Source organism: Ylistrum balloti, unplaced genomic scaffold (genome assembly GCF_031769215.1).
Source record: "Ylistrum balloti isolate Yb309-2 unplaced genomic scaffold, AGI_CSIRO_Ybal_v1 Utg369662, whole genome shotgun sequence".
Taxonomy (NCBI): Eukaryota; Metazoa; Mollusca; class Bivalvia; order Pectinida; family Pectinidae; genus Ylistrum; species Ylistrum balloti.
This window is the reverse complement of record NW_026781912.1, coordinates 1,354,314-1,370,098: the sequence shown is the minus strand read 5'-3', so window position 1 is coordinate 1,370,098 and position 15,785 is coordinate 1,354,314. Positions and strand designations below refer to the sequence as shown.

General features: G+C 34.1%; 1 protein-coding gene across 1 annotated transcript; it reads left to right on the top strand.

The window, feature by feature from the left end:
• Positions 1-3,525: 3,525 nt before the first annotated feature.
• On the top strand, positions 3,526-15,661 carry LOC132559540 (catalase-like). Its single transcript, XM_060224172.1, has 12 exons — positions 3,526-3,678; positions 4,595-4,766; positions 7,855-7,965; positions 8,373-8,503; positions 8,888-8,938; positions 9,291-9,470; positions 9,857-10,048; positions 10,209-10,361; positions 10,687-10,825; positions 12,264-12,415; positions 13,213-13,374; positions 14,437-15,661. The coding sequence occupies exons 1-12, from the start codon at positions 3,622-3,624 to the stop codon at positions 14,458-14,460; spliced, it is 1,524 nt and encodes a 507-aa protein (XP_060080155.1). The 5' UTR covers positions 3,526-3,621; the 3' UTR covers positions 14,461-15,661.
• The last annotated feature ends 124 nt before the right edge of the window (positions 15,662-15,785 follow it).

Genomic DNA, 15,785 nt, shown 5'->3' with positions numbered 1-15,785 from the left:
TCAGGAATGAGAAATGAAAATAATTGACAAAATGATAAACAACATGAGTCATTTTTTATCAAATAATAAAACTATGACAGATTCTATTTTGACTCGTATATTGAAATAGAGGTTATAACCATACAGCATGATAATCAGAAACTCAACAGAATTTATACTACTACAGGAAGTGTTATCTTCTTTCACTTGAATTTGTATTTTTTCATTGGCTGGAGTCAATCTGCCCATAACCTACTTGTAAGATATAGCTTACCTAGAGGTCAAAGTTCAAAGAGAATGACAACCCAAATCAGTGAATTATAACAGAATTATACATCCCAAGCAGATCTTAATTTTCTTTACTTTTGTCATAAACATGGAGTAAACAGCCTTCAAAACGATGTAAAAAATCTCATTTGTTCCGTGTGAATGCTGTATATCACCAGTTTCACAATTGTTGTTTGAAAAAAAAAACAGAACAAAAATACACTGAGGTCATGGGCAGTGTTTAAAATACTCCATTGAAAATATGCACATACTTAATGCTAGTGAAAATAACAAAAAATTATGAATACTAGGTTTGTGTACAAACTATGTAAAATATCTAAATTTATCAGGAAAAAATTGTGATAACTGAAAGTAATAATAAATTATTTTTCTATGAGGTGACAGAATAAAAAAACAAAACTGTTTTGTGTTATTTTGTTTAACAAGGCACATGGATATGGGAAATATAATTTATCTGTGTGTTTACATGCGTTTGTACATCAAATTTTCGCGAACGTCCATTGGTAAGTCAGGTTTGTCACCAAACTAGCCAAAGGAGGCGTTTCCAGCTTGATTAATTCCCCATACTGTGTGTAAGATTCAGATGTCACATCAGTTATGCGTAAGATCGAGATACTATATCTACTGTGTGTAAGATTGAGATACTATATCTACTGTGTGTAAGATTGAGATATCACATCTACTGTGTGTAAGATTGAGATACTACATCTATGTGTGTAAGATTGAGATACTACATCTATGTGTGTAAGATTGAGATACTACATCTACTGTGTGTAAGATTGAGATACTACATCTACTGTATGTAAGATTGAGATACTACATCTACTGTGTGTAAGATCGAGATATCACATCTACTCTGTGTAAGATCGAGATACTACATGTACTTTGTGTAAGATTGAGATACTACATCTATGTGTGTAAGATTGAGATACTATATCTATGTGTGTAAGATTGAGATACTATCATGTGTGCAAGATTGAGATACTACTGTGTGTAAGATTGAGGTACTATATCTACTGTGTGTAAGATTGAGATACTATATCTACTGTGTGTAAGATTGAGATACTACATTTACTGTGTGTAAGATTGAGATACTATATCTATGTGTGTAAGATTGAGATACTACATCTACTGTGTGTAAGATTGAGATACTACATCTACTGTGTGTAAGATTGAGATACTATATCTATGTGTGCAAGATTGAGATACTACATCTATGTGTGTAAGATTGAGATACATCTACTGTGTGTAAGATTGAGATACTACATCTACTGTGTGTAAGATTGAGATACTACATCTACTGTGTGTAAGATTGAGATACTATATCTACTGTGTGTAAGATTGAGATACCACATCTACTGTGTGTAAGATTGAGATATCACATCTACTGTGTGTAAGATTGAGATACTATATCTGTGTGTGTAAGATTGAGATACTACATCTACTGTGTGTAAGATTGAGATACTACATCTACTGTGTGTAAGATTGAGATACTACATCTACTGTGTGTAAGATTGAGATACTACATCTATGTGTGTAAGATCGAGATTTGGTATGTCTGTAAAGAATCTGTCAGCACATCTTTCCCTGTCCGTCCGTGAGTCTTTTTATTCGCAAAGTTTGGCCAAATCTTCTTGAGATAAAATATTTCGATATTTCCATATTTGCATTGAAAATGACAAGAAAATATCACTGAAAAATCATTCATTTTATTACGAATTCTTCTTTTATCCTATATTCATTTTCAAATAAAAAAAACTTGAAAATAAAATACATTCCTCCTGTTGTTTGTACATAACGAAATACCTAGGATTTATCAATCTCATCGTAGATTAATAATTTAAATAAATCATTTTAAAGTATACTGCACTGTTGTCAGATTGGTATAATAACACCCCCCCTAAACACACACACATCCCCACCCCAACCCTAACTCCCGCCCCTCCCCTCTCCTCCTATGACACATATCTAATAAGTCACTAGGCACTGTTTGATATATTTTATCAGTGTATTGAACCGACTGGTGAAGACGCATTATTATACATAAAAAAGATACATGTATATACTATAATGTTGTTGGATATCTTTAACATTACAATGTCTGTGTGCTCATGATATATAAATACGATAGGATATGGAAAGGATAGATATCTAATACATTCAAATGTTGGAATTCCGTGTGATTGTAGATTGATTGAATCATTCTTAACAAAAACCGTTTTCATTTTCTAGTTTTCCAAACAGACAACCTTTCCAGTAGATGACATTCAGTGACGATTTACACGTATCGAGAAATAATTTCCACAAGTTTGTCGACAAATACATTTAAATCAGTGATATAAGGCTCCGATTTGAGCAACAGACTTGTAACGAAATATCCTCTACATGTTGTATGCATTCCAAAGTACATGTGGCGTTTTATAGTAACTGTAAGTGATATAAAAAAGCAGACAGTTGCTTTATTATTTTATTACAGATGGCGAATTATAACAAATAAGCAGCGGAATAATCTGCTTACCAAATCATTAGTAGATAAACGAGAACCAAAGTACAGAACCTTTAGGAATGCAAATATTATCTGGCTTATCATGCGTATTGCTGGAGTGACTTTTTTCATCACGGAATTTCATTGATACAATAGCCACACAATCTATCAGTTTAGCGAGCGTGTTTCCCCCTTGGTTCCGCTGCTGTATACCTTCTTCTCATTTGAGAACGTGATATAATAAATATTGGCATCTTTGCTAAAATAACAGGAAGAAACAGAGCTACAAACCAACTGGCAGATTTCAAGACATAGGTTACGGTACTTGGATTGACCAATATTTACTTGGCGGATATCGTCGATCAAGTAAAAAAAAATTGACCACCTTGTCATATTCTACTTGTATTTGTTCGGCAGTCGCCGTGGGCTTGGGTGTCTGTCGGCCGTTGTCTTTACGTGATCTGTCTAAAATAACAAAACAAATGGTCACAACTAGGAACCTGTGTGGACCCTCAAGTGAACACTAACAAAGATCCATCCAGTAACAGCGATTACAAAATAAATTGTAAGAAGTAAAGCATTTGATAAAGGCGTCTAAAAAGGTCGTGACAACACGGCGTCTGCTAAAATTATCGATTAGAGTATTTTCTCGCCTCCTTTGCAGGTGACTTCCAATTTGTTGGAATATCTCTGGCTTTTTCCTTAGAATGGTTCGTGTTATTTCATTCGGAATGTTTCGGAACGACCCTTGGTCTAACCGATTTATATAATCAACGGGTTACTTAAGGTGTAAGCTGCTGGAAGTTCTGTGAACTTCGACACGATTTAGAAGCACATACGCAGTTTGGAGCTGACAGAATATAGCAAAGATGGCAGGCAGAGACAAAGCTACAAACCAACTGGCAGAATTCAAGAAAGCCCAATCGGTACAGTACTGCTTCGTGCGAACTTGAGTGTGACACAGTTCTGCAGAAAAAGTAGAGCGGTCACGTCGACTTTATTATGCATGCTTTAAAGTGATATATTTTTTTCTCACAATTCAGTTTCAGCAGTCTTACTAAGTTATTATAGCACGACTTAGAATCTATACACATACAAATACATATACTATTTTTTTTCGTTTGGTCGTGTCGAATCGCATGTACTATCTTCTATCTTATTTTCTCTTGGCCTACACTACAGTAACACAAGACATGATCAACGACTTGATGAAGGTGCTCATCACTGTAAGATAACCTTTGGTTAGTCCAAACATATTTGAATTAATATTGTTAAACCAGTTCAAAGTTTAAGAAATTATGCTTATCAAATTAGTAAGGCTTTATAATGTTCAGAGTTGATAATTTATAACCATGATGAAGTGCTAAAAACATCCTACCATTGCCAGAGACGCTGGATCGGTAATGTCCTGTTTGGGAGTATTGAAAATATGTCTATTTTGATATGATAACTTAGAAACCATTTTTGCTTGTAAAAAATGTCAGGTTATTGGCAGAAGTTAACATTGACTTTTCAGTGAGTTTGAAGTGAGACAATACACATTCCAGTATGCTGTGTTCTGTATACAGATTGCTTTAAATACAGAGCTGGTGTGAGCATGATTTGACAGCAAGACATTGAAGAAAACTCACAGAATCAATGCTGTTGGTAATGCAGGCTCAAGAAATTGTGCCAAAGAAGCTCAGCCTCATTGCTGAATGACAAAGGCCTTGTTTGTCACTATGTACCAGCAGTATTGATTGTCTCTTCACTTGTACTCTGTTAGCAATAATTAGTGATTTTATAATGTTTTCATAATTGGATTGTTCACCAAAATAAATTTGATGCCTTTGGCTTTTGTAGAAGCCCGATGTGCTGACCACAGGAACAGGTGCCCCAGTGGGCACTAAGACAGCTACCCTGACCGCTGGGCCAAGAGGACCTGTCCTTATTCAGGATTTCACCTTTACGGATGAAATGGCCCACTTCAACAGGGAACGAATCCCAGAACGAGTTGTCCATGCCAAGGGAGGAGGTTAGTGCTTATCCCTTATTCATTCTCATCCTTGACTTCATCATTCAGTATATTTGATTTAAGCTGATAGTAAGTTTTAATAAAAATTTTGATTTAATCAAGCAGAGTTTCTAGCAACTTAAATATTAAATACCTGGTAACCAGAAAGTTATAGAGAATCAGTCACTCGAATATAATCAATAAACATAGAAAGGTTAAAATGAGAAAAAAAATATGTAAATGCTTTGATTTCTATACAATTTATTGATTGTCATCAGTTAGATAACACAAATATTAAAAATAATGATAGAAGCACTTCAGAACATTATCATTAAAATAACACTCATTTACATCGAGCCCAGGACCTCTAGTTTAACTAGTCTTACAGTGGACATATCAAGCTTGAGAGAAGTTCTATAGTGGTATATTTCACCAGTAGAAGCTAGTATTTACATACCTCTTTCAGGAAAACACTTATTCTTTAGCTTTCCATGAGTTATAGTAATGATGTTTTTTGTCAATATTTTCTTTGTCCCAACTGTAGTAATCTGAGAGGTCATTTATTTCAATGCCTCCCCTAGGTTTGAACTTGAAACTTGTGGTTTACTAGCCTGGCTCAGCTAATCTAACTAAAAAGAAGATGTTACTGCCTTATTGGTATATTGCAGCCTATATTTACCAGGGTCATATATAATGTCAAGATATAAAACAACACTGTCAAAGTGAAATTTGAGATAAAAACTTGTGCCAGATGTCTAAGAAAAACTGTTTTGTACAGATATTCTAACCACAACAGACATTAATTCTGTTGAAGCAATGAACAAGATGATCTAGCTAAACTGTTCAGACAAAATGCTATTGACTAGAAGCAGCTTGAACAGCACAAATCACTTGTTGTAGTCAATAATTAACAAAACAAATTAGGACTACTTGTGCACCTCCATCTCTTGCACAAATACACAAACAGTTTATGATAGGACACTGACTTCATTGTGTAAGATATTGCTCACAACTTCAAATAAATTAAATGTTTTTTTGTGTGATGACTCGAACTTTAAATGTTCCAATAAGTTATGTAAATTATCAGTCACGGCCAGTGATTGGCAGATATTAATATCTATAAATCCGTTATATTTGTAGACATGATACAGCTTCCTCTAAACTCTGTTGATCTTCTTATGTCATCCTTTAAGATTTGACCACACAGTTTTAACTGCAGAATTGATTGTCTCCAAACTTGTTATAAATATGCCTTATAATGTCATTAGACTCCTTAATTTTCTTGTTGATTCTAAAATCCAAGGTAGCTGACTTGGCTTCTGTCAATTAGACAGGACTTTACTTTGTAAATATGGCTGCAGTGATCTTATACACATATTAAAACAAATGTTTTTTATGTTGTTACCACAATTACCAGGTGAAGTAGACAGTGCTATTTTTCTACAGGTTTATTAAGATGTTTCAGAGCCAGATATACACAACTTTTTTAATGATAAAAAAAAACTATTGAAGAAGAAAACATTATGAAAAAAAGCAACGATAAACATTTAGGTTTTATTTGATCAAAATTGATGAAAAAATCAACAAGAATGATTTTGTTATATCTTTTATTTAAACTGAAACATTTTTATAATATATAATAATTCTTACTTCTATGTTGTTACTTCAGTGTTAATGTACCCTTAGCTGGTCTTGTCCCTACTGTCTCAACACTGAGATGAATTTACATTAAAACTTTGTTATTCGTTAATTTAGAAGAAACTATTGTGTAGAATCATATATGGCTGAATTGACCATGGACAGGAAAAGATAGCTCATTCCTCTTTATAATTTTCATTTTGTGTCACACTTGAGAGAATTCTTTCTCCTGGATGAATTTTGGACAATACCAGTAGAGAAATCTGACCATGTATATATACCTAGGGACTGAATATGTGTATGTGGTATAGAGTTACATAAAACTAGGTAGAGCGTCAGGGAGACATTGACCTTGATTATGTATCAGCTGTTTACCTGTACAGAAGTTGGTGATAACACAGCTATATAGCCTTGTATCTATTTATAAGATTTTGATGGTCACAAATTGTAATCATAAGTTTATATAACTGTCCCATATGTGTAGATATTACATGTTAAATAAGGAATCATTTACAATTGATTTGATAACAGAATATGTAACAGAGATCAATCTAGATTTATTTATGTAAATCTGCCATTCTATTTTAAGTATTCAAAACTGACACTGTTCAGATTATATGAAATTATTTCAAATATTTTCATCAGTTTTATTTTCAATAATAAAAATGAATGAGTAAACTTTCAAAAAAAATGTTTCTATAATTTTTTTGTTTTCTTTTCCATAGCTTTGGGCATTTATGCAATAGCAACATGTTGAAAAAAACTGCAAAATTTGTGGATGTTTACCGTAATCAACAGTGCAAAGTAGAAAATAGGACAAGATTGTGTATGTCTTATCTAGATTTTTTACTGTTATCTATACTTTAGGCATCCAAATGTCTTGCATTGTACATTGTAATGCAGATTGAACTAAATGTAATGATGTCTTTTATCAGTTTATCCTGTACACAGGTAATTTACGAAAGAAAATTTTAATCAACAGTTTATTAAACAATTATGACCTTTGCTATTATTTTTCTCTATGCCTACTATCATAACATATAACAAATTTAGACCCCCTCCCAAGACCATTACATTCAATGGCTAGACATGAAAAAAATAAACACAATCATGTTATAAAATTTTGATTAAGCGTAAGATATGGTATTCTGATCAAAAGCATAAAAGAGGAGATGAGTGCTGATGTCAGTTCACATTATCAGGAGTAAATTGCTAATAAAAAAAAATACAAGCTGAAAAGAATTCACAGAATCAGCCATAACAGTATTGATTCAGTTCATCTGTACTATGCTATATTACCCAAAATCTACCAAGTAGAAAATTAAATACAAAAAAAAGAAAACCTACCAAAGACAAGAGACAAAAGCAGTGTATACTGAAAGAGAGATATAATATTGTTTGTTGTCATGATAAATCTGTGTGTATATGATATGTAAATGTATCTGTAGAGTTCATGCTTTGTGTTGTTCAGGTGCCTTTGGATACTTTGAAGTGACCCATGACATCACAAAGTACTGTAAGGCCAAGCCATTTGAATTTGTCGGGAAGAAGACTCCTGTGGGCATCCGTTTTTCAACAGTTGGTAGGTATACCTGAAATAAAGGCAAAATCATAGTGGGTAGTGGTGGTTTTGAAGGAAGAGAGTTCTTGGTGTATGAAGGGAAAAAAGAAATATTGCCAGTTAATAAGACAGCAATTTAATAGCGGACTGCTGCTATAAGCTAAGGGATGAATACAACCTTTGACTCTTAGGCAGGGGCCAGGCTAATTGCAGGACAATGCTATACCATCTGTTAGTGATGCATACCAATGTAGCCATGTATTTGTGTGGGCTTATTAGCAGACATGGGCTTAATGCTGGATAAATGTCAAAATGATTGTATCCAGTATTTTGCTATTTTAAATTTGTATTTCTATTGATAATGCTTTTTTTTTTGAAAAAGATCAAAAAATTTCAAATAAAACCATGACGTCTTTCTTGGTTTGTAGGAGGAGAGAGTGGGTCTGCAGACTCTGCGCGTGACCCCAGAGGATTTGCGGTTAAATTTTATTCAGAAGATGGAAACTGGGATCTGGTTGGCAACAATACACCCATCTTCTTCATCCGTGACCCAATGTTGGTAGGTCGACTGTCAGACCTGTTTTAAACCAGAGCTGATTGTAATGATCTTGGAATTGGCCAGTACCTTGCTTGAAGGAATATCCTTTAATCACTTTTACAGTATAGTTAATATCAAACACTCTTAATGTCTTCATTTTAATTATTTAGGTAGCTAACACATGGCTTACGTCATGATATTTGGCCTGTTTTGGTTGAAAGCCTGTAAAATTTTTATGATATTGAATCACTTTAAATATTATAAAGAAAAGTCATTGCATCCAATTTGTTTGTAGTCCAGTAGTTTGCTGAAATAATTGTAGCTGTGATCTAGTTTTTCTTTTTTAGGTAACTGAGATAAAACATGGAAGTTTTAATTTCATTCTGTTCTACTTTTCTTTTCCAGTTCCCTAATTTTATTCACACACAGAAGAGAAATCCGCAGACTCATCTGAAGGTAAATTACCATTTTTATGCTGTTGTTTGGGTCTACATAAATGAGGGGCTGGGCCAAACATGATCTATTTTTAAAGAAACACTTTTGAGTAATGAATAGCTTGTTTATCTTGTAGAGGAAATATTTCAAATTTAGTTTTAGAATTTAGAGGATGATGCTTCAGAAACTTTATATAACCTACCACCAGGGTATGAAGTGTAACTAAGCTCATAATGAGGTCAATTTGTCTACAAAATTTCTTAATCAAAATTTATAAATGCTTAGTATTTTTTTTGAGATTTTTGCAGCTGAATGGCATATTTTGTTTTCCCAACTGAAATTACTTATTTGTTATCATTTGTTGTTTGACCAGGACCCTGACATGTTCTGGGATTTCATCTCACTGCGGCCAGAGACCACGCACCAAGTATCCTTCTTATTCTCTGACCGAGGAACACCTGACGGCTTCAGACGAATGAATGGCTACGGAAGTCACACATTCAAGATGGTCAACAAAGAGGGCACACCTGTGTACTGTAAATTCCACTTTAAGGTAAACATTCCTAGTTATCATGCATTATTAAAAAAATATTTCTTCTATCACCTTTCAAACAATGAAGAAAACCAAATATTTTGGGTTGCTATTCAGAAGTCCCTATTGATCATATAGTTCTTTTTGAATAGAATCTGAGATCAAGTTTGATGTTAGATCATTCTTTTTTCTTGTGTTACATCAACTTTTCAATCATTACTTAAATGTACTTAAATTTTCTTAGATAATGCAAAGTGCATTTTTGAGAGAAAAAAGAACAATCAGATGCAATTAACATACATATTTACTTATATTGGTCTTAAAAGTACCCAACTGGATACATATGTCATATAGCCTTAGTCCTATATAAATCCTTAAAGCTACTTCTCTTTGTTGTAATTTGACAGACTGACCAGGGCATCAAGAACTTGATGGCTGACCAAGCTGCAGAACTGTCCAAGTCTGACCCTGACTATGCTATCCGGGATCTCTTCAATGCTATCTCAGAGGGTAACTTCCCCTCATGGTCACTCTTCATCCAGGTCATGACCTTTGATGAGGCAGAGAAATTCAGATACAATCCATTTGATCTTACAAAAGTAAGCATTCTTCTTGGACCTTAAGACTATATTCCCATCATAGCTCCCACTCTTTAGGAGTATTGAGTGCTGATATGAAGAGGTGTTGAGGTCAGACACTATATACTGTGTTGTTTATTAGAACTGACAGCAATCATATTCAATGTCTGTGATGTTTTAGATATGGCCACAAGGAGAGTTCCCTCTGATCCCAGTCGGACGGATGGTACTTAACAGAAATCCCAAGAACTACTTTGCAGAGGTTGAACAGATTGCATTCTCACCTGCTCACATGATTCCTGGTATCGAGGCTAGTCCTGATAAAATGTTACAGGTATGATGTTAATATAAGTAATACTTCTTCTGTGGGAAATTTGAAATGGAAGGAAACAAAAGTTAAGGTGTTGAAATTTGTGTAACCAAAGGTGGGGCTTAAAAGGGGCAATTGTGATCGTTTAAAAGTTTCCTGAACCCGAAGCCAATTTTATGGCGATATATTAATAAGGTATTTGAAAATATACATGTGATTGTAGCACAGAAAAATTATTTGAGATTAGCAAGCATAGACTTATGTGTTTCATTGTAATTGTTTGTTAAAGAATGTATATCCAATATTGAAATATTACAAGAGTAACCATATGTTGTTATGTTTGTTTTAGGGACGTCTGTTCTCTTACTCGGACACCCACCGTCACAGACTGGGTAGTAACTACCTCCAACTAGCCGTCAACTGTCCCTTCAACACCAAGGCCAAGAACTACCAGCGTGATGGGCCACAGTGTGTGGGCGACAACCAAGGTCATTGTTTACATCCTCCATAGTAGTATCAGCGATCACAACATATACAGGAGATATTGTGATAGCATGATGGCATAAGAACAAGTTTTTTACACTCAAACCTTGGCAGTTTGGACACTTTGTATAGGCTGTGACATCAAAACATCTCAAATTTCATTTCATGACACATAACACGAATATTTGTAGTCAGAATAAGTGGACTTTTAGTATATATCTATAGGCTCTGAAAGTTACATACTGAACACTTCAAAGTCAGTAATTTTAAGTAGGAGGCTAGCATACTGACCTCTATATTCAGGGTAAATAGATTTGTCTTAGTTCTTTTGATTTTTGTGACAAACCTGTGGATGATAAATTTTGTCTAATTTATCAGTCTTGACAGAATATTGGAATAGCTGTTTTGAAACAAAGTCTCATAGTGAGCTATTGTGATAACCATTATTCGGCATTATGCGTCTGTAAACAATTTAACATTCTTGACTTCTTGTCAAAAACCCCTGACCTGATTTCAATGATATTTTGCAGAAACTTTCCCTGGCCTTAGATGAACTGATATAGTTCATTATACTGTCCCCACCCCGCTAGGGCCTGAGGGACGAGGCCAAAACGGTAAAATTGACTCAAATTAATGAAAAAATGGTAGAATCAAATGCTCTTATTTGATGGAAGCATCTTAAGGTGCTTTACCAAAATTGGGAATTTCATGGCCCCAGGGTCTCACATTTCTGCATGTGGAAGGATAAAATTGACTATACTTCATGTAGGAAAAATAGATTTTGTGCCTAATTTGTTTTATTCCATTGGAAATAGTTCAAACTTGGTTTGAATTATGAGTGAATGGTGACAGCTTGATGTTGTGCCCATATTGATCCTGGCTGACCCCCAGGGGCAGAGGGGTGGGGGCCAAAAGTGGTCAAATTGACCTAAATTTAAAAAATCAATCATCTTCTGAACACCCAGATATGGTAGAATCATAAACTCTTCTGGGATGGAAGCATCTTCAGGTGTTTTAATTACCAAAATGGGTACTACATCGTGGGGAGGAGTTTACTGTTATTTTTATAAAGAAATTGCATTTATGAGCATAACGTTTATTTCCCACTGGAATTGACTATGTAAGAATTATCAGTATAGGATGACTGTTTTGATGGTATGCAGGTATGGACACTGGCTTACTATCATCAATGTCACAATTACTTTTTCTTGACACTTGAAAGCTACTTGCCCTTTAACCTTTACATTCAATTTTGTTTATGTTAGTTGGCCGTCAATGCTGCTTGGCCACTGGAAGTGATATAGGAGATACATAATTTTAACCGATAAATTTCAAGCATTATGGTAATTAGATCACAACTTGAATTGTATCACCAGTATCATGTTTATTATATACTTCCTCAAATTGTCAGGTTGCTGAATGTATTCATGAATTTCTTCCTAGGTAATGCACCAAACTACTTCCCCAACAGTTTCTCTGGTCCACTGGACAACAAACAATTCTTGGAGAGTCCTTTCTCTATCACTGGTGATGTTCAGCGATACGAAACTGCTGATGAGGACAACTTCTCACAAGTCACTGTCTACTGGAACAAGGTCAGCCACCATTTTGTTTCCAGTGTATGAAAATTCTTTCAGTTGTGATGTTGTTATCGAGTTTATCAATCACTCAATGGTATTGATGTCGTATCACCTTGGTTTATCTTATCTATTATATGCCATGAGTAAATTTTGCTAATGATGAATAATAAATCTAAGTTGGTTATTGACTCATTATGTATTTGGACTGAAACTACACAGAGTTATTGCCCTTTATCTGCAATTTTTCACATTGTCTTGGATATTTCTGATAAAAAACTTCAAATACGAAATTGCCAAGTTTGACGTGCATGTACCTGTTAAGATAATGAAGTTGTGCATACTTATATTAGGTCATAAGTATGAGGTCGTGTGACCCTTTAGGTATAAAGGCATTGCCCTTTAATTTTGATGACAATGTTAGGAATTGTATAGTGAAATACAAACAGTTATTCTTTGGACAGTCTGGTTTTAAAAAGGTGATTTAATTGTCTGGTCTCTGTATAACAGAACAATCCTGATTTATAATCAGATTGGTGAACATGGATAAAACAAGAATGTTGAGATATATTAAACTATGAATTTATGAAAATATGAAAACTATGACTTAAATATGAATTGTGAAAGTTGTATGCCATAACTACATGCTGGTTTATTTATAGATTGCTCGTGACTGTAGCGTTTTGATAAAGATCATATTATGATAGCTGAAATATATACTTTGGGATGTTAGGTGAAAGTGCATCTCTTCCTTATGCAGCAATGATGTTGATAAATCTGTTCATGTCATTACGATACAATTTCTTATATTGAAGGTGTTGAAGCCAGAGGAACGTCGTCGTTTGGTAGAGAATATTGCAGGTCACTTGAAAAATGCCCAAGACTTCATCCAGAGGAGAACAGTACACAACTTTACACAGGTCCATCCTGACTTTGGAGGTGGAATCCAAAAACTTCTGGACTCTTACAAGAAACAGGTAATTGAAAAAATAACAGTAAAACCTTTTACCTTGTACTAAAGAGCTAGTTTATTTTACACTAAAGGCCCAGGTATTTATTCCAATTATTGGAAACCTATATACAATGTAGTTGGGATTCCAATTCCCATTATGGGAAAATTTTCATACTTGGAATTTTAAAACCCATTATGGGAAACCATCAATCTTGTGATTCTACTTTCCATTATAGGAAAAATTGTCAATCTTGGAATACCAATCCCCATTATGGGAAACTGTCTATCGTGTGATTACAATCTCCATTATGTGACACTTTCTATGTTTGAATTCCAGTCTCCATTTTGGGAAACCTTCATACCTAGAATCCCAATCCCCAGTATGGGAAACCTTCAGTGTTGGGATTCCAATCTCGATTACTGGGAAGCTTTATTCTGGGAATTCTACAATAATAAGAAGCCTGCATACTTCAGATTCCAATCCCCAAAACGAGTAACATTCATACATTAGACTGCCATCTCTGTTATTGAAACCTTTTTACTTAGGATTCCATCCTCATTATGGGATTCCAATCCCCATTTGGGAAACCTAACCTTCAATCTTAGAATTCACATCCCCATTATATAAAACCTTTAATCTTTGGATTCTGAATTCCATTATGGGAATCCTTCATTCTTGGGATTCCCATCCTTTTTATGTTGCGCTTTCATTTGGAGAATTACTCCTTTAGATGCTCCGCAATGAAAGAGTGTATTTTCCTGGTTTGGCAGTACAAAATGTATAAAGATCTTTGTAATCTGAGAATTTCAATCACATGAATGGAATGTGTAAAAGTGCTTCCAGTTGAGGGAGCTGATGGGTAGATCTCAGACATCGATATCATTTAAAGGAAAGCAGCTGTAAAACAGCTTTCTTCTGCCTGCAATTTATTTTGTAAAGTTTCAGGATTGAAACTAATTCTCAAAATTTAATAGCTGTCAAATAAGAGATACATATAAGTATTTAGTTAGATAGGAAATAATATGATTTACTAAATATACATTGTCTCAAAAATACAGTTACTGGTTATATACTTTTGTATTTCAGTCTGGAATGTCTGCTCAGCTCTAGACGGACAGGATTACCAGAAAAGAACTGCGAGATAAAACCAGTAGTGTTCTTGATAGTGACCTAGATAATTATGCTGTCATATATTTTGACCTTCATTATCAGAGGACTTGACTTCACCAATGTGATAATTTACAATCAGTGCTTATGATAACATAATCTTGGGATAAAAAGGTTTTTTTAAAAATTTGAAAGGAAGAAAAATTAAAATTAAATGCAATCTTCTCAAGCATTGGAAACAAGGTGAATTTCATCTGTGAAATATTGATACATTCCTATCTGACAAGTGCAAAACAGATTCACATCTACAAGTTCAGGATTTTGTGCTGTTTCATTGTTATTGAGATTGTAATAAGAATGAGACCTTTTTAAAGCTACAGATCACATGTAATATGTGAAGGTATAACTGCTTTTGGTCTACTGTATTTTATCTGGACACGAGTATAGTGAGCTTGATAAGCAGAATTTTACAATGACAGAACTTATCTGAGCGGACATATCTCTACACTCGACCTTGTTCTCATATTCTAACATGTTTTTGTGTAGGCCTGTCCTTGTTAGATATAGATTAACTAGAGGTCAAAGTTCAAAAGCTATTGGCATCAATCCAGAGTAACCTTATTTTTCAATGTTTTGTCTTCTGGAGATATTTCTTATATACTGACTATGTATACATGTTTTAGCGTTTTCTTTTTGTCTGCATTTTGTTGTCCCTGAAATGTTGATCATGAAAGCCATTTTGATGCTTCCCCAAGTACACAAGATTTTATAACAGAGATGTACATATTTTGTTAATTTTCAAAGTGAAATGATTTGATCTTTCTGCAAACAGATATGACATGATATACGCTGCGAGGACAGTTTATGTGATGATAACATTATGATGTTTATGTGTGTGTTAATTGAGATTGATTATTGATTTATTGATTTTTTTTCTTGTTGATTTAAAAAAAAGAAATTGTTGTGAATAAAGTGCTTACAAATTCTTATTGAAATCATCTTCATACTTGGTATCACAGATTAAAAAATGCAATTTCTTTTTTTGCTCAGAAAAACTGAAATTATATGCTGCAAATATATAAATGGCAATTGTATTTACAAAGAAAGTTTGTGATATTTGAAGAAATCATTCTATTGGATTGATTCTATATGTGAGAGAATAATCAGGAATTATGATAAATAAATATTGATATATGTCTTGAAATTTTGAAGTTTTTGTTGTTTGTCATGAACAAACCATTGTGACTCAACATTTACCCATATTTCTCTGGCTACAACTCGACAGGTCGTATAGACATTTTGATGGCTCTAGTGTCTGGCATAAGAAC

Bases quoted from the DNA above. Each gene is read 5' to 3' on its own strand.
- LOC132559540 (XM_060224172.1), top strand. From the start codon at position 3,622: ATGGCAGGCAGAGACAAAGCTACAAACCAACTGGCAGAATTCAAGAAA. The intron at 10,049-10,208 runs GTAAGCATTCTT...GTGATGTTTTAG, and splicing joins ATCCATTTGATCTTACAAAA to ATATGGCCACAAGGAGAGTT. The intron at 10,826-12,263 runs GTCATTGTTTAC...ATTTCTTCCTAG, and splicing joins GTGTGTGGGCGACAACCAAG to GTAATGCACCAAACTACTTC.